Consider the following 27,710-nt stretch of genomic DNA (forward strand, 5'->3'; position numbering starts at 1 on the left):
CAACATTTCATATTGCTTGTTTTCACCCTCATCATCCTTTATAATAAGCTCCCTTCTTCCTCTTACTTAGGTTTAGCGAAGAAAATTTCAAAAAGTGTTTGTCAAGCCGTAGCGACACTTATTGTATTCGAAGCTGATATCCCAACAGGGCAAATCTAAAGGGAAAGATCGAGCAAGAGGAGGTGGTGCGCACTCGCAGGAACCACAAAGTCTTACCCTAATAACTAGAAAATGTGCAACTTCAGCGCCACTGTAAAACCTTCCAGGGAGGTTGGCCACGCGCTATCACTTTCTACCTAACACTGCGCTCAATGTTTGTACAAGCCACGCGTGCAGCTGCGACTCCTTCATATAGTTGGTATATTTTATCATATATGCGGACCATAATTAAGCATTATTATTGACCCGGTGGTTATATGCAAATCTACTGCAATCAGAAATAGTTTAGATTGTTTTTGGGCCACTGTGTGTACTGATGACAAAAACACCCTACATTATGAAAGTAACTCGCTCACCAGCGCCTTCTGATCTGCGTGTTTCTGCCAGACATCGCTGAAGAAGGTTGCAAAGTCGACGTCTGGAATGGTGGCGCCAATCACACGTGTTTTAACCACGTTGTCTTCAATGAAAGTCGATACGGTCGAAGTCATACTTTTTTCTCAGTTTCTCAGCACGAGTTGGTTATGAGACCAAAGGGCTTGTAACGAAGGTGACCAGTATTACTGGCCTTCCACGGGAAAAGGAGTGGTCTTGGTAGAAGACGGGCACGTGGAAACTCTGTGAAATGATAGAGGAGATAGAATAAATAGCGTGAATTAGACCAAATGTGCCAAATTTTGGGGATGTAGTCATGCAGTAGCACGATAACGAGGTAGAATAATATAGCAGATAGTATCAAGCTCTGGGTAAATTGCGTTCTAACCGCTTATTATCATGTCAGTGTCTTGCAGATTCAGTTCAAGTTGTTCGTCGTAGGGCATAGTATACGACGGTTGCTACAAGACTGCCATCATAAGGGTGTAGCGCTCATTGAGACATAAAGTGCACAAATAATATGGCTGAGTAGCTATATTTAATGAATACGTAGATCTTATGAAATAAGCCATGTTGTTAAACGGCTTGCCTGGAATGATTAGAGGTTTCTCACGAAATGCTCTGGTCGTGACGTGAATGCCCAGTCCTAACAAAGTTCGTGCATAGAACTTCTGCTAATGGAACATTCGATTCAATTCATTTATAATTCACAAGGAGATATGTATATCAGTTTCGTTAAAAAGGCAGGGCCCCGCAACTCACAGAGGAGTTGTGAATGAGACCCTTATGTCGTATTCAGTAATACAAACGCTAGAGTGTGCAAGAAACTAGTATGATGGGCATAAAATGGGGGTAGAATTCAAACAAGTGAAAATAACATGAACCAATGGAAGGGAACTTCACAACAGGTAAACGACTGGCGTTTTGTTAGGTCTGCTGGTAGTTTGCTCTAAAGATGTGGTACGGTATGTGTGAATGTAAATGATCTATATTTGATGCGAGACTTCTGCATGGTTAAAGTACTGGAGGTGACTTATCGTATCGGGTATGGGGTGTTTTGATAACTAAATTTTGCGGAAAACACAGTATATTTTATGCATGATTTTATACAGCAATACGAGAACAAGGTCATCAATGCATCTTTTCACAGGAAGGATGTTAAGTAACGAGTTTGCGAATGTAATTGAATCGGTTCGTTTTAGGAAGAAAATACCTCGAAGAGCTGTGTTCTGTGCTGCGATAAGCGGCAATTAAATGGTGGAGTATGTGAGTCCGTATATTGTAATGGCATATGTAATGTGTGAATGTATGAAACTGATATAGAGTGTGCGAAGGGTGTGCAAAGGAAAAAAATGTAACGCAGTTTACACGACATTGATATCTTCTCATAGATAGGGCAGTTTCATGCATGTGTTTGTCAGTTTAACTGACTGTCGAGATAGACACAGAGAAACTTCATATGAGTAACTTGTTGCAAAGGAAGGCTATTGAAATTCAACAATGTAGTGTTCATTAGTCAACTTTTTTGCAGTTAATACTATATAGTTACTTTTTGTTGTGTTTGCCGGAGGGTGATTAGTATGGAGTCAGTTAGATAGCTTTATGAGGACATCGTTACCTTTTATGTAAAGCTCAGTCGCCGTTTCAGCTATGGGAAACATATTGCTATCATCCGCGTATAAAATGCGGTTTTCTGAGTCATAGTCGGGCATATAATTTATGTATGCTAGGAAAAAAAGGGGCCTGTATTGGAACTCTGGAGAATTCCTCTGTTAGTTGTCTTTTGGGATGATGTCATATGGTTCAAAACTACATACTGTTGCTGGTTTGTGAGATACCAGCCGATAAGGCTTAATGGTCCTCTACGAATGCCATACTTGTCGAGTTTCTGCAGCAATATGTCTTGATTTACGAGATTGAAAGCTTTTTAGGTCAATAAAAATACTCATAGGTAATTATTTTATTTCTAAATTTACTTTCGTTGTTTCCAAGTGTTAATAACACTGTCTCAGTCGACTTTCCTTTTATGTGCCTGTTGCTGGACCTCGAAGCCTTACTACTCCGGCGCAGCTCACATCGAGCAAAGTACACGTCTTCTAGATAAAAGACTTTATTCGAACTCAAGAAGAAAGGATAAGAAAGGGGTGAGCCGGCGCTGCCACAAGGCCCAGCACCAGCTAGTGAGGAGGCTCAATAATGATGATGACTGCTTTTCTGCTGCGAGAAATGAAAAAAAGAAGTCACAACAGTCTCCCGCACTGACAGATGACGCTAGGCGACTTGCAATGGCTACAGTAGCTGTGCAGGACGCTTTACCACAGTGCCGTCAGGCAAGCGTAGAGAGCAAGTCCTGAAGATGCCGTCCCGTCCACCGAGCAGTTCTTCTATGAAAACTAAGCACCACATTTGCCTTGGACGCTGTTTTTCTATGAGTAGAACTACATTGCCTTTCTTCATTATATAATTTCTTTTTGCTTCGTTGAATGTGTAGTTCCCGAGTTCATTGAGGTGCTCCTTTAACCAACGAGGCGAGAAACTTTGCAAATTCTCTTCTCTCTTGCTCCAAAGCTTCTTCAGTTGATCGTTCGTCGTCTCGGTGTTCATATTGAGGTCGTAAGGTGGTAGCGTTGTCAGTCTTCTACCAACAAGAATATCTGCTGGAGATTGGGGCTATGGCCTATCCACGTCATTGTACACATATGCTGAAGGCCGAGAATTTATTACCGCTTCCACTTTCGTTAATAATGTAACCAACTCTCTCTAATTGACCAGACGTCGACCAAGCACCTTCTTCAAGCAGGTAATCACAGAACGTACGAGTGTCTCGTAAAATCCACCCCACCAAGCAGCACTCGGGGAAATGAATTTCCACTGAATATTCGAGGAAGAGAAAAATGCGAGTTCATCGGGGTGCCTAATTGTTCGACAGAGCTTATGTATATCTTTGGACGTTTTGACGAATGCTCGGGCATTAGACATTCATAGTTTAGCGCTAGCGTGAAAGCGTAGGTTAAGGGATTGGCGCTACCGTGCAGCAAACGTTCATTGTGGGCAGCGTCTTAGAGTTTAGCGAAATAGTGCTAACGTGGTTTACGTGCCCCCAAGTGGGATGGTGGCGCCACCTATTTGATGGGTAATGAGTTAAACAGTGAAAATGAAAATAAAACGAGAATGTTTGCCTATGCCACCGCGCGAAGCATTGTTAGAAGTTTATTTTGTGATAATAAAAGTAAATAAGTATGAACCACGTACAAAACGCGAAAGCATCTACGTTGCCGATTTGTTTACATTGATTTTGTAGTTAGGCCTAGGCACGTTCAAAATGGGAAGCTATCTCAAAAACTACGCCAACTTATCCGTAATACTCGGTCATCGAAGCTACTTGAAGGTAAGCGAAGCCATTTTATACAATCGTTTGCTGCGAACAAGCTAAATCTTTCAACAACTACGCCAAAATCACTTCGAAGCGGGCATCCGAGAGCGCCACCATGTTTACGTACACTACGTGCACCTACGCTACCTTAATGCTGAAAAATAGCGCGTGTGCAGTAAGTGGTACGCGTAACGTACGTGTCTGGGCATGCGCACTTCGATTCCGGTATCACAGTACACCCGGTATCACGGTAAGCCCGGTACACTATAACTCTTTATTATCGCTGTAAATCGTGTGACAGAGGGCTCGATGTGATACGAATCTCCGAAGTGCGCAAAAGAAGTTTGCCGTCGTCCAATCTTCAACATGTTCCAAGTGAACAGCTCGTGTTACAGAACAACAAAAAATAGCGATGTAAGAGTGGTCATGGTGATGCCCTTTGATGTATAGTGGACCCGCAAAATTCACTCCACTTACAAGAAACGAAGGAGTTTAATTACAATGATCCTGGGGCATACCAGGTGAGTCTTTCAGTAGGAGGATTAGATGGCGAGAACCGTATCAGTCATCCGTCATCAGAGCTTATCCTTGTAACCGAAGCAGCCAGTTGTGGTCGAGGAAGAATCCTAATTGTCCAACTGGTATTTGGGAAGAAATGGGATATTAGTTTGTGACGCAGTTGCCTTCGTTACCAAAGTGAGCTGTTGTACACGAATCAAGTAGCACTCCACCTGTTAAATTTCTTCAGCAGACAGCTCCTCGAACCTATCACTTTCTTTCTTCAACTTTTTAGCATTAGGGAAAACCCATGCCGTTGCTCTTACAAGCTTTCGGAGGCTGCTAAAAAGTTCTTTATCAATCAGCTTTGGCACCGATGTTCTCATGTTAAAGCGTGGATATTGTTTTCTGTACCTGTCGCAACTGCCTAGAGTTTTCGAGGTCAAGTTTTGCTCTGAATTACAGACAGAATGTATGAGACGAGGCAAGCCATCCAGGCTCATACCACCAAAATTGTGAAAGACTGAGTTTGCATAAAGTCAAGCCTCGAGTGACCAAATCTGCAAAGTTTTCTTTTCCGAGACAAAATTGCTATCGAGAATATTCTGTCAAGTTTCCGATATCCTGTGTTGTGTCTCGTACAAATGCCTACCAGGCAACGGGTTCCTTGTCAAGCCCGTAATGGTTAATCTGAGAATCAGACCAAAATGTTACTTCACTAATGTTTAGGTCACAGTTATTGATGATGTAGGCATATAAGCGGGCTGCAAGCAAAGTGACATCAATTCCAGCCTCGCCAAGGTGACCGTTTTTAACAGCGCATCTCTGGTGTTTGCCATTATTAGTATAGTGTGTACGGTACCAATTGAGTCGATGGTACGAAGGTACGCTGCAGCACTGTATGTTGACCAACTTGCATCCAAAACGATGTGCAGTTCTGCCTTTTGAGAAGCGTCTTCAGTGCCCGCTGCGAGGAACCATGGAATATTGAGCTCATGTAGCATGGCTACCTCTTTGCTTCACTTTTTCTAGATACCTAATAGCTTCAATGGCATAGTGTCATTTCAGCCGAGGTTTTCCCTCCAGATATCTTGTAGGAAGATCTTCGCCCTTACTAGAATGGGTGACAGAAATCCCAAAGGGTCATAGATCCTTGCAACAGCCTGGAGCACAGAGCGTTTGGTAATTTGATGCTCCTCTATAACCTGTAGGATATCCTGCCGGCTAAACGAAAAGGTATCCGCCTGTTTGTTCCAATAACGTCTCAGGACTTTCAGAGGTACCTAATGTGAGCAAAGTGATTTTTCACGAAAAGTGATTTCTGGTCGAAGACGGCAGATACAGCGGGGTTTTTTCTGGCCCATTTACGGATGCTCATCAAATCATCTGGGAAGATTTCAATTATCTCTTTGTGTATTTGAATGCTTTGTTCAATAGTGTAAGTGCCAATGAGAAGATAATCCATGTGTATGGAGACTTGTAATAGCCGGCCGTCGAAGGATAGCGATTTTTTTGGACCTGAAGTGGTGCTTCAAGGTAGCAGTCAATAGGAAAGGACTTGAAGTAGCTCCCAAGGGCACTCTAGTCATTCTCCAATCTATTTCAGGCAGTGGGCCGCCTACTTGAGGTGAAGTCTTAAAACAAAACAAGCGAAGCGCATCTCTGTCGAGTTTTCACAGGCCAATTTGTAGGTGCGCCTTCTCATTATCAGCATTCATCGCTACCTTGAAGCGTCGGAAACGAAACAGTAGCGTCACTACGTCGAGATTTAGATCTGGACCAGCTTCTAGATTGTCGTTTAAAAACTTCATCCCAGATTTGTGAGACAAAGCGTCTAACACGATGCATACTTTCGTAGTAAATCGGTTCTCACGTATCATGACTGCTCGGTGTGTCATATAATAGCGTGGTCCAAGTGGTTGGTCTTCTCTTGTAGGCACTTTTCAGCAGGTCCTTCTTGGATGTACATTCTAAAACTTCTTTCGTAATATTTTAAGAGCTCACTGTTCTTGTTTAGCTTATTCATCTATCTTTGTAGACGTTTGAGAGCAACTGCGTAGTTTTCACCCAGATCAACCCTTTCCTTCCACGGTAGCGCCACTTCATATCGATTGTATTTCTTATCAATCTTGTTCTCAAAACTTGCCAGCACCCATTAGGGACCGTCGTTCATTCACATTTGACCTCGATACCTATGTTTTCAAGATACCAGAAATGAGTCAAAAGTTTCGAGATACCTTGCTCGGTCACCGTGGATCGTAGGACTGCAATACTGGCACACTGTATAACATCGGCTCCAGTAGACAATGATCCTTGCACAGTCCATCTCAGTTCCGTCTTGACAGCTTTCAACTTTTCGTACACAGGCTTCAAGGTACCAGTTACTAGATCCCAATAATAGTCTGATCCAATAAGAGCAGCAATCTGTTTGTCTTCTACTCCTTGTAAAGAGAGAGCTCACGTGTCTAAGTGCATCTTGTTCATTTCTCCTAAAACGTTTTCTTCTGGTTCCGAAATGCATTCACTGCACATCGTGTCCACCACCAACTTCTCTATTGAAATAGGAAACTTCTGGATTGCAGGGGATTCGATAGCCGTACTTTCTTTGTGATTTTATGTGTGTTATCGCCCCCCAACACACCGACGGTCAACTTTTCCTGTCCGATTAGTTCGCAGCCAAGTCTTTCATAGGCTTTGATCGTAATGAAGCTCCGCTGACTTCCACCATCAAAAAAGACTTTGTGACCAGATGATTTGGCGCCCATCATGGTGGCTTTCAGACTCTTCAGCATTACGATTGACTTTGACCGCTTGGACACTAGATTGAGCGATGTCGAAATCATCTTCTTGTCATTTTTGTTGTCTCTCGGATGCGCAAACTCATGTTGCGTGCCTTCTCGCGCACTTGCCACATTTTAATTGGTTTCTGCAATCTTTTCCAATGTGGCCATGCTTTAGGACAAAAAGCATCGTCCTTCTTTGATGAGGATCTCCTTTTTGTTTTAGAAGTCGATATCCTTCGCATCACAGACTTCGGCAGAATGCTTTTCAGACCAGCTCAACAGGCAGTGTTATGGAATTTTCGTTCAGCTTTGTAGAGCAGCTGCAGTGAATACGTCACGAGGATGACTGTAAATTATTCCTTCATTACCTGGGGCGTGGAGAGTTTTTGTTACGTCTTGTTTAGCAACAGCTTCACGATAAGTGAGTGGAAGGTCGAAGAATTCCAAAAGCATTCGAAGATCGTTATCTTTTGGAACCATTACACGGTTTGAATTGTTTTGTGTATTTGAAGAGCATGCAGCCGATGATGATGCCTTGTGCATCTCGTCAGTACGCAGCACCACATCCGTTGGTAGAAGTTTTAGTAGGATTTCCCGAAGCATGAAGCAATAAGCTGTCCATTTCGTGCCAAGCACGTTCAGGCTTCGAATATGAACCGGTAACTTGTCGTACAGTTGCCTCAGCTGACGAACGTCTGCAGACGACGGTACCAGCTTTAGATCCAGCAAACCTAGAAAATGGTCCTGCACAATAATCTCTCCATCTTCGAAACGCTTCTTTAAAATTTCAATGGCATCTTTATAGCTTTCTTCGGTAGCTTGTAATCCCGATAGCCGACGTGGCTGCTCCAGTAATGAAACTGCTCAAGTAGTGGAACTTGTCAGCTGTGCTTAACTCGCTGTTGTTGTGGACTGCTGATGTAAACTGCGTCCAAAACCTTGGCCATAGTCGGCACTTGCCATAAAATTTCACGAGTGCTAGTTGTGGACGCTTGCTTTTGCCAGATAATAACGGGTCGACGTTTGTAAGGCGTAGGGATGGAGGCACCAGACATTCATTCAGCTTTACTGGTAGATTCGCTGTGACAGTAACAAACTTGTCCAGCGTCTAACGTCTTGCAGTCCATCAGGTTGTCTGGCATCTCTTCGAAAATTGCGTCATTCGCTTTCTTCATCTGACCATAAAATGAGCTTATTTGGTCGAGGAATACACTTACTGCTGTCAGCGATGGCTTGATTTCCTCGCAAGTTGTCTTCTGCCTCAGACAACAGAACATCTAGTTTGTACCGTAGGCAGTGGCGCCGTCTAAAATATCGTCTAAGATCTAAATGTCCTTGGTTTGATCCTGGGTTTCGGCACTTTGTGTTGGACTTCGGAGCTCTACTACTGCGGTGCCGCTCAAATTTAGCAAAGAACACGTCTTGCAAGATGAAAGGCTTTAATGGAACTCGAGAAGAAAAAATAATTGAGCAGGCGCTGTCACGAGGCCCAGCGTAAGCTTGTGACGAGGCTCAATAACGATTATAGCGGCTCTTCTGCTGCAAGAAATGAAGAAAAGAAACTCAAAACACCCGTATTGTTCTTTAGCGTACTTTTTTGCGTTGTGGAAACCAGTCTCGTCGGTTTAGTGTTACCTTTCCGAAAACCTTCGAAAACGATTACAGTACAGATATTAGTCTGTTATTTGATATAATCATCTTATCTTCTTTTTTAAATATTGGCACAACCTTGGAAATCTTTAATTACGTCGAAAATGAGCCTGAGTTAAACACTTCTTTGATTATATGTGACAGCAGTTTGCAAATAATAATCGAACATTGTTTCAAAAGTTATAAAAGCACGAAGTGTAGGCTCATTGAAGAAGTGTTTTCAAGGCAAGAATCGTTTTTTTTTACTTCATGCGAATCGGTGGGCCCGAGAAAGAGAGAACTAGAAGGGTTGCTACGTGTGTTCGTATTGAGTTGTGATGCATGCGAGTTATTGACAATAAGGTTGCTGCTCGTTTCGTGAAGTAATTGTTGAAGCTTTCGGCAATAATAGAATGATCACTCACAATTGTGTTCTTCACGAGGATTCCACATATCACGTTTGTGTTGCTCGTGTTTAGGGCAGTGTTTATCACTTTCAACATAGTTTTTTTGTCGCAGTGCGCTTGTGTAATTTTATTATGAAACAGAATTCACTTAAAATTATGATTAAAGTTTCAAATTGTTTTATTGTGTCTTGTACATACTTTCTAAGCTTCCATTATATGGCTTTAAAATCAATTTTCTATACATGGTTTGCTCAAGGTTTATTGATTTTAAAAGGTCACTTGTTAGGTACGGTTTGCACCTTATGTTCCTGTTCCAGGCTATGCAAACACATCCGCCCAGCATTCACATCTGTTTAATATCTTCATGCACTGCTCAAATTTATCGTCGGTAGTATCTGCTGAATACACAGAGTTCCATTTTTCTGTCATTAGGGCATTGAAAATGATGTCGTAATTATGTGTTATTCGCTTTAGAGGAATGCACGACTGGTTGCTACATGGAATGATGGCAAAGACAGGCAAATGATCAGTAATATCAGATAATAATGTTTCGCCAGTGAACTTCATGTCCAATATATCTGTGATAATGTAATCTAATATGCTCTGTCTCGACCTTGTAATTCGTGTTGACCATGGAGACGGAAATGTTGTAGACCCGTGTGCTCAGATTTGGGTGCACATTAAAGAACCCCAGGAGGTTGAAATTTCCGGAGCCCTCCACTACGGCATCTTTCATAATCAAATGGTGGTTTTGAGACGTTAAACCCCACATATCAATCAATTCGTGTTGACCGTTCAATTAGATGTTGCAACCCGTGACTGGGTAGCAAGTCTGTGTACTTAGTTCACTTCGATTATTGTCAATCTTGATATCGCCTCATGAAATAATTCGAGTGTTCTTGTTATTGTTGGTAATAAGCCATTCATTCAATTCAACTAAAACTCGTTTTTATTGTTTTGCGCGAATCTATGGACCCCACCTACAAATGTGCGTTTATTTTTATGTGGTAAAACGGTTTTGGCTGATTTATTAGGTAACAAGTACGATAACACTTCGATGACTTCGATAACAAGTATGTCGCCTCATGTGGATTTAAAAGCTACGTATATTCTAATTTTCCATATTACATCTTTTTTATGTAAACAGCTACACTACCATGCGCAATTTCAACACCTGTGGTACTTAATAAGCTCCGTCTACAACAGAGTTCTAGGTGATAACTGTGGAGCAGGTATGACTTACACCTGTTTTCAGACAACCAGGTTTCTGATAAAGCAATGAAATGAAATGTGTAGTGCAGCGTAGCACAAAGGTTACAAACTCATCAAAATGTTTTTGTATGCTTTTTACGTGTAAATGTAGCAATGACAAACTGAATGAGCCAGGTTACTGGCTACTAAATGCTCATGGTTCTTAAAGCTCAAACGAAATCTTGTCAGTTTTTTTTTCAGTTTGTTGCTGTAGCTTCGCTTTACTTAATGAGGTGTAAATTATCTGGTGATCTGATCTTGTGAGACTGGACTGGTTGTTGTTCTTCTGACTTTCATGACACTTTCATCCCTCTACAAAAATGCCGTTGCTTTATTTTTTTTAGCTTCAGCGCTTCAGGAAAGAAGTTACTTGTTTCGCGGACTTAGACTGTCGTTATAACTTCGCCAGAGTCTTTCATCTAGCCAAGTGTGTTTCAGAGAACAAAATCTGCAAAAGTGCTTCCACACGTCGAATTTGACATGCTAGAGAGTTTACACGCACATCATTGTTTGCTAACACGAGTTTTTACACTAGTTTTCTGCCAAGAAAGATAGAATATCGCCGACGTTTTAAGGTGTGCATCGGATTGTTAGCGTTTAGAATGTAATATGAAGTTTGAACAGTGTGCTCGCGTATTGCCATAGGCGTTGCATACCAATGTTGTGAACTCACCATAGCGTAAAAACTAGATTCTATAAGAACTAGAAAATATCCAGTATACCACCAGTTGTGCACAACGCACACATTTGGACATAAAAATTAAAGCAGCCTCACAATACTACACATAATTTGTGACTTGAAATGAGTGCATGATTGGCAAACTTTTTAATCCGATCAATTGTTTGATGTAAACGTTATTGTACGTTGCGAACCCCTAAGTATGAACACACAGTTATTGCTTGACGAAAATAACATGAAATTAAAAAAATACACCTTTCCAGGCAGGAACCATTTATTGTTTTAGGCTTGTGTCTAACTCGTCGAATTCTGCAAGCACCTGTGTGAGCTCCGTTTCTATTACAACCTGCCAGGCCAGAGTGTTTTTTCCTATACAACATGAAAAACAGGATACCTTATCCTGAGAATTGTGCAGACTTTGGATTCGCCGAAATTTCTTGCTGACGCACTGAATAGTGTGAAACTGCTCAAGTCTGCAAATCTGGAAAGTGGTGGCACACTTTTTCGTTCAATCTTCGCGATTTCCATAGACTATCGTGCTTCTAGCGGAAGTAAAGAGCGGTTATCAAAGAGCGGTTATCAAAGCAAACCGAGAGATATGGCGGAGGAGTCGATAGAAAGGCTTTGAGTTGGTCGATATTAACACAGAAAAGCATAAGTGGGGTGGCTTTCAACGAGACAGAATTCACTTCGATTGGTGGCGAGGTCAAGAGGTGGGTTGGCGACTTGCAGGACGCGCAGTAGCTTTTTTGGGGGGCACGTGGGCCCTTCGGAGTGCAGGATAACTAGTAATGAGGAAAACAACCAGGGAGACTTTTTGACAGGTGATATGGACAAATACGATCCCAAAGTGGCACCAGTATCTAAGATAGGTAGAGTCCCGGGCAGAAATAAATGTAGCCAAGAGCGCCGAGCCAATTCAGACATAGGGTATATTACCATGCAGGGTGGCAGGAACAGGCTGAAGTGGGAAGAGATACAACAGCTAAGGGAGGAGAGGCCGATGGTATACGGTTTTGTAGGAACACATCTTAGGGACATAGAACAACCTCCTAAATATCCAGACTACGCTTGGCATTATTGTAATAGAACAGAAGGCAGCAGAAAGGGGGGTGGTAATGGGCCATTCATTCATAAAAGTGAAGACTGGCAAAGGGTCAAGCAGGTGTGCAAGGAACATTTATGGCTAAAAGGAAATGTGGCAGGGCGAATGACAATCCTTGGTTTGGTGTACTTGTAGACGGGAGCAAAGACCAGAGAGGAAAACAACGCAATGGTAGAGTGTATATCAAAGTACATTGAGGAGTTAGGAGCAGAGTGCGAGATAATTATACAAGGAGATATGAATGCGAACATAGACGATATAAATGGGTATACCGACCCAACAGGCAAAATGATCATGAATTTGTGTGAAAGGCATGATTTCATCACTTGCAACAGTACCGAGAAGTGTGAAGGGCAAATATTATGGAAGGTAGAATGGCTGCAGTCGACGATAGATTACGCACTGATGTCACATAGGATGTATGATATGCTCAGAGGAATGAACCTAGATGAAGGTGGCTCCTTAAGTCTGCGTAGTGATCACAAAAGTATCAAGCTAAGTTTTGGAAGAGCAGCGAAAGTGGGAAGGAGACTAGGTGAGCAACAACAAGAAAATGTTTATGCAGAAAGGCAAATAGAAATAGCTACTAAACAAATTGAGAAATTAATCACTGAGGATAATAAAACAGTGTGTACATACACGAATATAAATAGACCGTTTGAGCTAGAGCTTGCTAAGGCACGTGACAAGTCACTCCGGAAAAGAACACACAAACCCAAGAGTTGGTGGGATGAGGAAGTTAAGAGAGCCTTAGAAAAACGTCAGAAAGCCTCTAGGGAACACAGACTTGCTAAGCAGTGGGGTGAAGTGACAAAAAATGTTGAAAGAAACTGGGAAATCTTTCTAAGCTGCAGAAGGGACGCATCCTTTCTGTTCAATGAAAAGATTATAAAAAAAAGGAAGCTCAGTAGCTGGCAGAATACATAAAAAGATAGAAAGGCAGCTGCGAAATTTCGGAACCATCTAAACTCCCTAAGAAATGAGACGACCATTCAGCAGAGGTTCATAATTACAGCTCAAGGTGCTAGGCTAGAAGGGGACGAAGGTATTGAATATATAAGAACAAGGGTGACAAAAAATTGATGATGATATGAGGGGTTTAACGTTTCAAAACAACCATATGATTATGAGAGACGCCGTACTGGAGGGCTCCAGAAATTTCGACCACCTGGGGTTCTTTAACGTGCGCCCAAATCTGAGCACGCGGGCCTACACCATTTCCGCCTCCTTCGGAAATGATCCCGCCGCAGCCGAGATTCGAACCCACGACCTGCGGATCAGCAGCCACGTACTTTAGTCACTAGACCACCACGGCAGGGCGGTGACAGAAAAATTTCAACAAAGAAATGCTTTATGCACCACAATATACAAGAATGAATCAAGTGGCGCAATGGATTCATTTTTGCAACGAGAGCGGGAAAGAGCTGAGAAGAGGGTTCCTTGTAGTACATCAACAGGCCCAGATGGCATATAAAACTTCTAGGCGCGTAATACTTCAGACAACTAACATAAGAGACAAGGACGAGCGCAGATGGCATTCCGGTTATGCTGATAAAGACATTAGGTCCGAAGTCTAAGCAGGCTTTGAGAAAGGCAGTGAGCAAAATAATAATCGATGATTAAGTCCCCATTGGATGGAAACTTAGCAGGATGAGCATGATCTATAAAGGAAAGGGGGACAAAGCTGACATAAACAACTACCACACTATAAACGTGACATCAGTGGTCTACAGGCTGGCGATGCAGATTAAAAAGGAAAGACTGCAGGCCTCGATAGAGGATGAGGGGGTGCGGGGGGAATTGCAGAATGGGTTTTAGAAACACAAGAGGTTGGAAGACATTCTGTTCTCACTGATGCAGTGCATAAAAGTAGCAAAAAAGGAACAAAGGCCCGTGTGGCTACCATTTCCGGATATCAAGGGAGAGTACGTTAGTGTAGTTCAAGAGGACTTGTGAGGAATACTGGACACACTAGTTGAGGAAGATGGAGTCACTAATCTTTTAAAGAGTATCTATAAAGGTAACAAGAGAGTTATACAGTGAGAAAAACAGGTATTGAAGCCTGCAGAGGTAAAACTGGGGCATAGGCAGGGGTGTCTTCTGTCACCCTTGTTATGCATAATGTACCTACAAGCATTAGTGTGCAAATTTGAGGGAAGTAGACTAGGCTTCAACCTCTTTTTCGTCAAAAAAGAAAAACTCATTGAACAGGTACTACCAGCATTGATGTACGCAGATGATATAGTGCTAAGGGCCGACAACAAGAAAGATTCGCAGAGATTCATGGACATCTGTGGTAATGAGGGAGGATAGATTTCAGATTCAGTAAGAAAAATCAGCACTAATTATTTTTAATGATAATGAAGGTAGTGACCTTAGAATACAGGAGGTCACGCTAGAGATAACAGATAAATATAAAGATCTCGGCGCATAGACAAGCAATGTGGCCGAGTATCTAAGGGAACACAAAATAAATATACGTGACGACTAAAGGTAACAGGAATGCAGCGGGGATGAAAAACAGGGCACTGTGGAATTACAATAGGTATGATGTTGTGGGAGAAATTACAAGTAGTCATGGTTTCTGATCTGTTGTTCGGCAATGCGGTCTTGTGCATGAGATAAGAAGTTCAAGCAAGACTAGAAATTAAGCTACGTCGAATAGGTAGGCTTGCCTTAGGAGCTCACGGGAATACAGCAAATCAGGGAGTGCAAGGTGGTATGGGATGGACATCATTTGAGTGCAGGAAGGCCAGCAGCAATATAAAATTCGAAAAGCGATTGAAAGAAATGGGGGAGGATCGTTGGGCTAGGAAGGTATTCAGCTACCTGTACATGAACACTTGAGCTGTGGTAACGACCAGTGATAAGGCTGGAAAATGTGATGAGTGATGTATATAAAATGTTCAACGATGCATGGTTAAAAATGGGGCAAGTACACGAGACACAAAGGAAGAATACTCATGGACCCAAATATCATTGTGGGTGAACGTGGTTTCAACAGTGCCCAGTTTTTTCATGAGTGACGTTCTGCGCGCCGATATGAGTGTTCAGCCAGCGTGCTGTGACTTGAGTTTCTTTTTGGTGGCACAAGTTCGCCCAAATAGAATTTTGTCTCGAAGACGCTGAGTGCTGCCTCATTTGACAGCATGACTGTGTCACAACATCCACTGTCAACTGCTTCTGAAAGAGATACAAAACTGTGGTGATTAAGGGCTTTTGAACAGATAAGGTTCACTGTGTCTGCGCAACTTTTCTTTTGGAGAAATTGGCTGCACAGTACTTTTTGGTTTAAAATGCAGTGAATGGCTGAAAATTGAGTGGTGATGCGTAGTGGGCTGAGTTTTGTAGGTAATTCACCACGATGCTGCTTTTGCATCCTATCATAGATGGTGCATCATTGGTAGCCAAACTTTTTCCACAACAAAGACAGCACACTGTGCATTCTCTGAATTGTGTTTACTTTTGTAAATTGCCATTGAGAAAGCTTGAAATCCTTGGCATTTGTTGAATAATCATTTTTTTGTGGTTTCTCTGATCTCATTAATTCTCTCAGCCTCTGTATCTGGCGACAGGCTTCTTTTTTTAAATGTGTTTTGTATGCCAGCACATGTAGTGTCAGTGACTGCAAGCACACACATTTTGATGAGGAGGCCTCCAATGAAGGGCTTCGAGAATTTAGCAATAAGCTAGGAAATAACGAAGCTTGCCCTTACTGTCTCGTTGCTTGTTCTAGTCGCCTTTTGGAACAGACGTTGTTGTTTTCCCAACTCGGCTTTCAGTGGAGACATGGCAAGCTCACGCACCTTGCCAGTTAGAGCGTCTCGTGATTGCAAGACATAAGTGGCATTGAACATTGTATTCCTTCTGTACAACCACAGCGTGGTTGCAAATTGGCACAGCACCTTGCTTCTCGATTTCGTAAAAAAATACCACAGTTTTCACCGCTACTGGAAGCACCTCTTCTTGTAGTCCAGTTTGAGTTTTCTAGAAATCTTGGGAAATGGCATTACAGCCCACTAATGTTTCACAGCAAAGGTCTTCATTCTTTGCAGATTCCAGAATAAAATAGGTGGTTTTTTGTAGACAGGGGATCTTTCTCTATTCACTGGAGGCGCTTACTTTTTGTTTCCGTTTAATGCACACGCAGTAATTGTGGCTGATGTCAATGAAGAATTGGTTCAACTTCAGCTTGCTCAAAAGAGTAGAGGCGAGCTGAGCATCAAGCGCAAGCACTAGAAGCTGGCCTGACCGCAGTCGCTAATTTAGCACAGTCACACTATGGAATTACTTGTAATTTGATACACTGGTCAGAGCTGCTGAGATGTGACGCTGCTGTGTGAAAGAGCCCATAGATCACACACTGCAGCGTCTGTGCAGTGTGCAAGAGCATGAACAGAATGAAGAGGCACACGTGTAAGCCCGCAACAGGTATTGTTGCTGAGCTAGTTGGTTCATGCTCGAGGAAAAAAAAAAGATACGGTGCTAAGAGGACGAAGCGAGGAAACGATCTGACAGACAGGAGCATCAACTTTTAGTTGTTAATTGAGAGATACCATACCAATTTGTAAAGGCTGTTAAACAAGGTAGTTTCATAACAGAAATAGACACATGGCAAAAGAAGCAAATCATCTTGAGCCGCTAAAACAGAGTCAGGGCATGCGCCACAAGCTACACTGAACCGATCTGTAAAAAAAATGCCAGTGCCCATAACAAGTGTCAACCCTTAGTGTACAGCAAACTTGGCAGCGCTGTCTCACCTTAAATGAATACAGGCTATCTTCCAAAAATTTCGCTTCTTTCTCGCACATACCCATTGATGGTGCACTAACACAGTGGCTACCTACTTTTTTTTTTAATCAGCAACGCCTCACTTGTCTCCCTTTGACTTAAGCTGTTTGCTCTCCTAAGAAACTTAGGTGGGCTGAAGAAGGGCACACAACCGCAGCGTTTGCAGTGGTGTGCCAAGTGCACGGGCATGTTTTCAGTGTTGTTTCTGCAGCGCTGTTGTCCAGGATGCCCCGCTCGGTCGTTGGCTGCGCGCCGATAATGTATCGCTGAAATCGTGTCACACTGCCGAAGTGGATGTAGCCACGAGGACAGGCTGCCCACCCTCCAGAGGGCTACACTCATGTTAGATAGAGCTTGTCGACTGATCGGCACAAGCCTACGCATTGCAAGCCGTCAAAGGCTGAAGAAAGTCATCTATTGGCGCACTCCAAGTCGTCTTGTCATTATGCTAAGCCACGTCACACTATGTCTATCCATAGCGCACGACTTGCAACTCATTTGCGTACCACTCGACGAACAGACGAAGTACTTGCGAGAAGACGAAGTACTCTTCAAACAAGTCTGGTACACCTTGAGGAACATAGCATATGAACAATAATGGTCAGTGGACTTTGTCTGCACTCATTGCACTTTCCATACCTCTTCATACATATTTTTATTAAACTAATTCTGTCATTTGCCATGTAATCCATGCCTGTATGGTAACAGAGAAGTAATGACGTTGCTTTTTCCCAGTGACTGTAACCAAGGTACTTTTTGGGCTTAGGGATCTGTAACTAAAGCTGTTACTTTTTACTGGTAACGTATCCATCAGTGCACCATAGACATAATGCAAGTTGGCAGAGGAGCGAATATACGCATTGTAACCAAGGCACCATTCTTCAAAGGCTCACGTGCATGAAAAGTGACGGACAGGCAGCCGCATCATTCCAAAAATCGAGATGTGTGACTGGGATGCAAATTTTGATTCTTTTAAATTTGCAAGTGACGCGGAAAGGTTGAAGGGTCAGAAAACAGGCTCTGACTTCGTTTTACACCCCCTTAAACAAGGTCACCAATTCGTACAGTTGACTGCGGCGATCACGTTCTCTGAATACATGTTACAGCGCTGCACCCCGCGCAGGCCCTTCATTTAAAAAAGAACTATTCTCATGCCTATTTTTTTCTGACCAAACCCTCTCGTACGCACAGTGATGCACGCTTGCCCATGGGCAACTTGATGTGCCATTGAGCTCGTCGATTGGTTTTTCGCCCGATTAAACGGTGCCTTGGCCATCGGTGATGCAGTTTCGACCGTGCAGTCCGCATTTTTAATTTTTCTGTACTGCTCTCTGCCATTTTGGAGACTCAAAGACAGCTGGGAGAAGCAGTGTTGCCTTCAAGATGAAGAGGTGTCTTACTATTTTCTACTAGGGGAAGAGTGCTCCTCACATCGTGCTTTCTCCCCGCATTGTTATGACACGTATTCATGCCCTGCTCGGTCCAATGGCTGCGTGCTGATGATGTATTGCAGACATGTCGCGTTGCCAAAGTGGGCATGGTCATAATAATGGGCTATGCCTTCCCCATCCCTATGGGGAGAAGGGTGGAGAGGCCACGCAAAAATATGAAATCATTTGAAACAGATGCTCTAAACCATGTAATTTCTTTATTATAGCACATGTTCACTAAAGTATTGGGACAGCATCTTCACATAGCAAGAATGTGCGCATATAAAAATTTCTTTATAAAAAGTTTTGGACTTTGGGGTTGTTTACTGGCAATTTAACATTTGGGAGTCTGCTGTGCCTATAAAATGAAGGCAGAAAAGGTTAACGCTGTTGCAGAAAGTTTCCAGCTAACTTTTCAGAACTCTTGTTTATGCACTATATTTTCCCAAGGAATGGCAACAGAATCTCTGCACGCTTTGGATTTTCTACTCACATTGCACGGCCATCAACTACCAATCAATTGTTGCACATGCATTCCCTCGTTTTCTTTGACCACGCTATTCTGTGCTTCCAGAATTGGTAAGTCGTTTCCTCTTCTTTCAGAACGTAACCACTGCAATGCTTTTCGTTGACTCAGCACCAAACTGCTGCCATAATCAATTGCGGGTGTGCGCTCATTAGGCCTAGTGCGGAGATTTGCTACTTGGCATCCCAACTTGGGAAGGACAACATGAGGCCAACGCGATTGCACTTGTGAGCTCAACCAAGAGTATTAGTGCGAAAAAAAAAGTTTCGGTTTATGGTCAGGAGAAGAGCTGTGACAACTAGGCTGCATAGCCTACCTTGCTGTCAAGTCCACCTACTGGTGAAAAAGGCGGAGTTCCGCACCGCAAAGTCTTTACATTTGTGGAATACCGCGTTCATTGATGGTGGAATGAAAGTTGCTTGAGCGACGTAGCAATTTACCAGACAACAAGTCTAATAGCAGTACCGTTCACTTTACGTGGGTAAATGTTTGGTGTCGAGAGTGAGTAGGGAATGCACGGCAAGCAGTCAGAGCACAGGCACCTCTAGTGCCTTTACTCTGTTTCACCACTTTGGTTCAGCACTACCAAAGCTGCGGGGTGTAGGAAAGCCACCCACTTGTGCAGCGAAATGCAGTCCTCCTCCGGCGGAAACAAAAAAAAAGAGACAAAAGGAGCGTTTTAGCGGGAGATGCAAAGGAACGTGTCGACGGAAAAACAGACATACGAAAACCACGAACAGTGTTGGAGAGAAACAGCCCCAGAGTGAAGTTATTTGCCGGCATGAGGCTCTACTGATCTTCAACAGAGCAACAAATTCACGCTTCAAGTTCCCTGTGTAGTTTTGTTTAGTAGCTTTACCGCATTTTTAAGTTGATAAACTAGTAATATTAACTACGATTCGTTAAGCAGACGCCGTGAATACAGTGGGCAGGCCACACAGCACGAATGAATTCAAGTGGAGGGGGCTAAGCGCCCTTTCTATTGGCTGAGAGGCCTGTAGCCTCCACAGTGATGAAGGGAACTTCTGAAACAGAGTATAGAGGACCTTTCATCACTCCACACACCCTTGATGCATCCTTTTTTTTCTTTCCCTGCTCGACTTCTCGTTAGTTCGCTCCACGTTCTACCCTCCTCCTTCGTTACGGCTTTATCCCAGATGGTGTACCTCTGTTGACGGGCATGGTCGTTTCCTCGCTTATCTGGGCCGGATCATAAACTGGTCTTTCATCTCAGGTATTTTGCAATAAGCAATATGCGCATTTGTGGCGTTCCATTGAAGACTAAACAGGAGTAAGAAACGACTGCATTATGGCCTGTCGTTCACTATAAGCAGTTGCACTGCAAGTAGTCCAAACTCGACCGGCATGGAATGTAATGATGCTGAAATCTGCTTCATTTAGCCATTGTAGTTTTCTCAAATTGAGTTTTGCTACTTGGTGCTAGGGCGATGGCGTAGTGGTTAGAACATCCGCTTCGCATGCAAGAGGTCCGTGGTTCAAATCCCGGTACCGCGCAGTTCCCAACCGGATTAAAAAAAAAATCCGCGTGTTGATGGAACTGCATTAAGAGGCCTGGGGTGCGGCCTCACCGGCAAACACCGCCGAGAACGCACTCCCTCACCAGAGAAGGATTGGCCACCCTGGTGCAGTATCTGGCCACTACCTCCCACATGCTTACGTCAAATAACTCACGGCCCTCAGTCCCCAGCAGCTGCGAAGCAACTGACCACGGCGGCGGTCAGATCTGCAACGCAGCAGAGGGTGCTAAGAATCTCTGGATCCGGACAGGCCGCCATTGGAACCTGAACTTGGCAACGTTTAATGCTAGAACCTTATCTAGTGAGGGAAGTCTAGCTGTACTATTCGAGAAGCTAGAGGGTGTTAAATGGGATATAATAGGGCTCAGTGAAGTTAGGAGAACAGATGAGGCCTATACGGTGCTACAGAATGGGCACGTCCTTTGCTACAGGGGCTTGGCAGACAGAAGAGAACTGGGAGTGGGGTTCCTAATTCACAGAAACAAAGCTGGCAACATAGAGGAATACTATAGCATTAATGAAAGGGTGGTAGGTATCGTAATTAAACTGAATAAAAGATACAAGATGAAGGTAGTACAGGCTTACGCGCCTACATCCAGCCATGATGACGCTTCAGTTGAAAGCTTCTATGTAGACGTGGAATCGGCAATGAGTAAGGTAAAAACACAGTATACTATAGTGATGGGCGACTTTAATGCGAAGGTAGGGAAGAAGCAGGCTGGAGACCAGGCAGTCGGAGATTATGGCATCGGTACTAGAAACGCCAGAGGAGAGCTACTAGTAGAATTCGCAGAACGCAATAATTTACGGATTTTGAATACCTTCTACCGAAAACGAGAAAACCGCAAGTGGACATGGAGGAGCCCTAATGGCGAAAATAAGAACGAAATAGACTTTATAATGAGTGCACACCCTGGAATCGTGCAGGATGTGGAAGTGATTGGCAAGGTACGATGCAGTGACCATAGAATGATACGGTCTCGAATTCGCCTAGACTTGAAGAAGGAACGACAGAAACTGATACGCAAGAAGCCAATCATTCAGCTAGCACTGAGAGGGAAAGTACAGGAATTCAGAGTGTCGCTGCAGAACAGGTACTCGGCTCTTAGTGAGGAAACCAACCTTAGCGTAGATACAATGAATGATAATCTGACGAGTATCATTACGGAGTGTGCAGTGGAAGTTGGAGGCAGGGTAGTTAGACAGGACACTGGCAAGCTTTCCCAGGAAACGAACAACCTAATTAAGAAGCGTCAAACCATGAAAGTGTCAAGTACAACAGACAAAATAGAACTAGCAGAGCTTTCGAAGTTGATTATTAGACGAAAAGTATGCGATGTGAGAAGGTATAACATGGAGAGAACTGAACACGCTCTGAAAAACAGAGGAAGCTTCAAAGCAGTGAAGAGGAAACTTGGAATAGGCAAAAGTAGGATGTATGCACTAAGGGACAAAGAAGGCAAAATCATTACCAATATGAATAGGATAGTTAAAATAGCGGAGGAGTTTTACAGAGATCTGTACAGTAGCCGAGACAACCACGACCTTAATAATCTAAGAACTAGCAGTAACCCAGACGACACCCCACCAGTAATGATAGAAGAAGTCAGAAAAGCTTTGGAGAGCATGCAAAGAGGCAAAGCTGCTGGTGAGGATCAGGTAACATCAGATCTGCTAAAAGATGGAGGACAGATTGTGTTAGAAAAACTAGCCACCCTGTTTACGAGGTGTCTCCTGACGGGAAGGGTACCAGAGTCTTGGAAGAACGCTAACATCATCTTAATACATAAGAAAGGAGATGACAAGGACTTGAAGAATTACAGGCCGATCAGCTTGCTCTCTGTAGTGTACAAGCTATTTACAAAGGTAATTGCTAACAGAGTAAAGAAAACATTAGAATTCAATCAACCAAAGGAACAAGCAGGATTTCGAACAGGCTACTCAACAATCAACCACATTCATACTATCAATCAGGTAATAGAGAAATGCTCTAAATATAACCAACCCCTATACATAGCCTTCATAGATTAGGAGAAGGCGTTTGATTCAGTAGAAATATCAGCCGTCATGCAAACACTGCGGAATCAGGGCGTAGATGAAGTATATATAAACATTCTGGAAGAAATCTACAGGGGATCAACTGCAACCATAGTGCTTCATAAAGAAAGCGACAGAATACCAATCAAGAAGGGTGTAAGGCAGGGGGACACAATTTCCCCAATGCTATTTACCGCGTGCTTACAGGAGGTTTTCAGAAGCCTAGAATGGGACCAGTTAGGGATAAGAGTCAATGGAGAATACCTTAGTAACCTGCGCTTTGCCGATGACATTGCATTGCTGAGTAACTCAGGGGACGAATTGCAACTCATGATTACGGAGTTAGACAAGGAGAGCAGAAAGGTGGGTCTTAAAATTAATCTGCAGAAAACTAAAGTAATGTACAACAACCTCGGCAAGGAGCAGCGCTTCGAGATAGGTAATAGTGCACTTGAAGTTGTAAAAGACTATGTCTACTTAGGGCAGGTAATAACCGCAGAGCCGAACCATGAGATTGAAGTAACTAGAAGAATAAGAATGGGGTGGAGCACATTCGGCAAGCACTCTCAAATTATGACAGGTAGATTGCCACTATCCCTCAAGAGGAAGGTATATAACAGCTGTATCTTGCCGGTACTTAGCTACGGAGCAGAAACCTGGAGACTTACAAAGAGGGTTCAGCTTAAATTGAGGACGACGCAGCGAGCAATGGAAAGAAAAATGGTAGGTGTAATCTTAAGAGACAAGAAGAGAGCAGAGTGGATTAGGGAACAAACGGGGGTTAAGGATATCATAGCTGAAATCAAGAAGAAGAAATGGACATGGGCAGCGCATGTAGCGCGTAGACAGGATAACCGCTGGTCATTGAGGGTAACTGACTGGATTCCCAGAGAAGGGAAGCGGGTTAGGGGGAGACAGAAGGTTAGGTGGGCAGATGAGATTAAGAAGTTTGCGGGTATAAATTGGCAGCAGCAAGCACAGGACCGGGTTAACTGGCGGAACATGGGAGAGGCCTTTGTCCTGCAGTGGACGTAGTCAGGCTGATGATGATGATGATGATGACATGAAGAATGTCAATACAAAATGGAGGAAGTGAACCAAAAAAGTGACCGGTAAGTACTTAGAATAGAGCAGGGGGCCGAACGAAAAAAAAATTTGGTTAAGAAGAAGGTGAAGAAAGCTGAGACCAATATGGTGAGAATTGACACGATTAAGAAGTCCGCACTAAAAATTGCCAAAGAAAGGATTTATGATAATACTCGGCGTAGTTCTCTACTGTTTGAGGCCAGGACGGGAGAATTGCGAACCAAGACATATCGGGTCAAATACGAAGGGGTAGACACGGTATGCAGTGCGTGTGGAGAGGAAGAGGAAACTGCCGAACACATGATAATGTTCTGTAAAGGGCTTAACCCTATAGTTCGGGATGATGGCGCAGAGTTTTTCAAAGCACTGGGGTTTAGGGACAGAAAGGGCAATACAGACTTTATGTGGGTAGAATTAGCAAGAAAGAGGTCATCTCATTGGTGGCTGAAAACAAGGCACAAGTGAAAATTAAACCCTTACTTTCAAAGTACGAGTCCTCAACCTCCCTATTTATAGAAAAAAATCTAGTGTTTGGCTCACTATTTGTTACGTCTTGGTGGGGTTAGCCACCGCCTGATCTAAAGGGTACAGCCATATCAATCCATCGATCCATCCACTCTCCGCTACTTTGCCCTCAACATCTGCTCCGGTCTCAGGGGCGAGGAAAAGCGCGCGCGCTTGCAGCTGTTGCTAGTGGAGAGGAAGTGAGAGCGGAGAGATAACACGTGGCTGCATGCGGACGTCATTGACGCCTGACATAGCCCGAATAATAAATGCATTCGCCTTTAAGTAATCAAAGCTTATCCACAGCGTGAACTATTATGATTAAATTGAAGCGTCAGTGTATTCATTTGTCGGTCTATCTGTCTGTTGGTCCGTCTTTATGTCTGTGATTATGCTGTGCTGGGTACGCCAGAGGAATGGAATGCCCTAATTCGTAAGGAAATTCCAGCCATAGAGAAAGAAAAAAATGAGGAGAGGCGCTATCCTATTCCAATGCATCGCAAGAAGTTTGGCGGAAGTGACGTCAAATTTATGAAGTAAACAAACTGGTATGGGGCACGCAAAACAACAGACGCCCCGCGGTGCGCTCTCAGCGCTGTTTCGTTCCTGCACGGACTTAGAGCCCTGGCGTAATCTTAACGCGTATTGCATGGTTTTCATGCAGTTAAATGTTGCGAGCACACCTTTCCGAGACTGTTCGTGCGTGGAAGGCGCGGCGTGCTGAAGTACTTCGTGGATTGTTATTGTGCAACAGCACAGACCACCGGTACGTGTCGCAATAAAAATCATTCAGCCCCTGCATCATCATATTCGAACTCACCCGGCAGTGAATTACGTGTTCTCCTCGCCGTACGCCCTTTTTTTGCCAGATTTCCCGATCCACGGGCCGATTGGCAGCTCTTTGCTTGTATATAGGGTCAGTGTTGCAATGCATGATTTTGAGAGCTTGCTTCGTAGCTATTCCGTGCGACATCAGCCTAGTGCTTGACGTACTTCATGTTGGTAAGAAGGCATCACTCTACTGTATACGCGATCGTGCACTTGAAGAGCGTAATTTCAGTGCACACACAACTAATACGAAGCGAGCGCACACCGTACAATATATACACATTTGGTCCGATAACTAGAAAAGTTTCTTTTCCTTCCTTATGAACGACAAAGCTTCCAGAAACGCGACACGACGCCTACAAAACTGAAAACGGAAGTTCGCGTATGTTCTCAGTTGACACAGTGCCCCGCCGCGGTGGTCTAGTGGCTAAGGTACTCGGCTGCTGACCCGCAGGGCGCGGGTTCGAATCCCGGCTGCGGCGGCTGCATTTCCGATGGAGGCGGAAATCTTGTAGGCCCGTGTGCTCAGATTTGGGTGCACGTTAAAGAACCCCAGGTGGTCTAAATTTCCGGAGCCCTCCACTACGGCGTCTCTCATAATCATATAGTGGTTTTGGGACGTTAAACCCCACATATCAATCAGTTGACACAGTGAGTGACAACCAACGGAGCGTACAACTGAGCGAACCGCATGCAAACACCATGCATTGTTGGTCAAGAGTGAAGCGAACATACGTGAAAAGTCCCACCAGGTATATCCGGCGGTGCACGCGATTCGCGCCGATTATACACTGTAGCTCGGCATCGCACAGCTTTCCTAAAAAATGTCACAGCTTTCCCGCAAAGGCGAAGTGATGAACCCGAAAGCAACAATTTGAAATGTCACGTGCAGAATGGAAAGCGGATTGAAGCGTGCCCCGCGTTTCTCGTGCACAAATTACGCACGAAACGTACTCACAGGTGCAAATGCAGGCGAATAAGCGTCACATCTGTTACTTCGCGGAGTTTGAAAAGCGCGCGCTTTTCGTGAACGAACACTGCAATGATTGCAGTGATCTTGATGCGCCCGGTAACTACAGCACAATCGTTCCACGTAAAGCCAGAGGCTAGTCAAGGCGTACGATCCTCCCCTCCTCGCCACCGCTGCATAGGGGCGCGTGAGGGAGTGTCGCTCTCCTTTACCAAGTTGGGCATAGAGTTTCCTAAAATTAACTAGAGGGCACTCTGGCGCTGCGATTGTTCAGCGACCATGGGTATAATGGGCAGTACACACATTTGCCTAGTCTTCGTACTTGCGGGCGGCGAATCGTACTTGCGGCTTCGTTTATTGCTAGTTACGGTTTCGTTTTAAAGAAAAGAACGAAACCTTTCGAACTTCGTCACCTGATTTGAAAAGGTAAGCTTTAAAAAATAGGGTGGTGAAGCACAGCCATTGAACATTTGCTGATGTTTTGTTTCGTGAGAATACAGCTCCAAGCCGCACGAACACAAACGAAGCCAGAAGCAGGCCAGAAGTACGAAGTTTAGACAAATGTGTGTACTACCCATCATTCCAATGCTCACTGAAGCGCTGTGCGTTGCAGCTCCCGTAGACACTAGCGCCAGTGTTACCTCTAGCGTATATTAAGAAACTCTATGGGGCGAAATACGCCTAGGAGATTAGAGCAGGCGTCGCTGCGTGATGTCGCGACGTGAGCTTATTGCGCCAACTTTCTGGTAATGCCGAAGACACAGCCACGGTAAGTGGTAGATATAAATAGCTTGCCGTTTGAACGGCGAACACCTTCCTCTGTGGTGGCTCAGTTGTTGACACATGGATTCCACGACGCAGAGGTCCCGCGTTCCATTCCGCACGCCGGAGTGCTTTTTCCGGATTTTTTTCTTGCGTTTTCATATATATAGATACGTATACGTATACGGTGCATGACATCGATGCCGACGTTGACGCCGAAGCCGGTGGCAAAATCCAGCTGAGAGTGTCCATATAATTGCTATCGCAATAAAACACGCAAAAGAAGCAGTGCTCGTGAATTGACTTGCTGCCTGCATAGAACACCTACCACTCCGCCGGCACCGCTTCCAAGGCCACTGCGGCGGCTGCTCGCCGGAAATCGCGAAGTGTTTATCTACTTTTCCTCTGGAAGGTAGCGCAAGTGTTTGCGATGCGGTGGCTTCAAAAATATGGCGTCATGGCCCCTCCTATAATCTTCCTTCTTCTATGCTTTCCCCCTAGAAAGGATGCGTGTGCGCAGTGAGTGCACTAGAGCTTCTCTTGTAGCCGTCAGAAGGCGCCGCGGTGCTATTTACCACGCACCTCCTTAGTCTCAACCTTTTCATCGCCACATGCTGGAGTTACTTTCCCTTCTAAATGTGGCTGCCTTGCCAAGGAGCCGAAGTTCTCTCCTCATGTTTATTAGTTTATCACCGTGTGATTCACTCTGGCTACCAAACCACCACTGTGAATTAAGTGGCTGCGTGTAAGCTCATGCTAATATGGCCAGACTTCAATATTGTTACGAATAAGACATGACGCCGTATCGACGAGGCTGTGGAAGAGATTTACTTGAAACCAGCAGTAATTGCGTGACCGGTTCAGCAGCAAACGAGCGGATAGCACCTTCCTTCCTCTTCGTCAGGCACACACGCGCATCGTCCCACAAAATATCAACATGCATGTATAATGATCCCCAGCGGCAGAAGCGCCGTCTCGG

General features: G+C 44.0%; 1 protein-coding gene across 1 annotated transcript in view; it reads right to left on the bottom strand.

Annotated features, from left to right (window-relative positions):
• The window catches only part of LOC142776435 (luciferin 4-monooxygenase-like), a 104,059-nt gene that overhangs the window by 64,372 nt on the left and 11,977 nt on the right, over window positions 1–27,710 (bottom strand). Inside the window, exon 2 of the mRNA XM_075880081.1 lies at window positions 516–777. Coding sequence (XP_075736196.1) covers window positions 516–650 — 135 coding nt within the window. The 5' untranslated portion in view covers window positions 651–777. The remainder of the gene's footprint in view (window positions 1–515; window positions 778–27,710) is intronic.

This window comes from Rhipicephalus microplus, chromosome X (genome assembly GCF_043290135.1).
Source record: "Rhipicephalus microplus isolate Deutch F79 chromosome X, USDA_Rmic, whole genome shotgun sequence".
NCBI classification, from domain to species: Eukaryota; Metazoa; Arthropoda; class Arachnida; order Ixodida; family Ixodidae; genus Rhipicephalus; species Rhipicephalus microplus.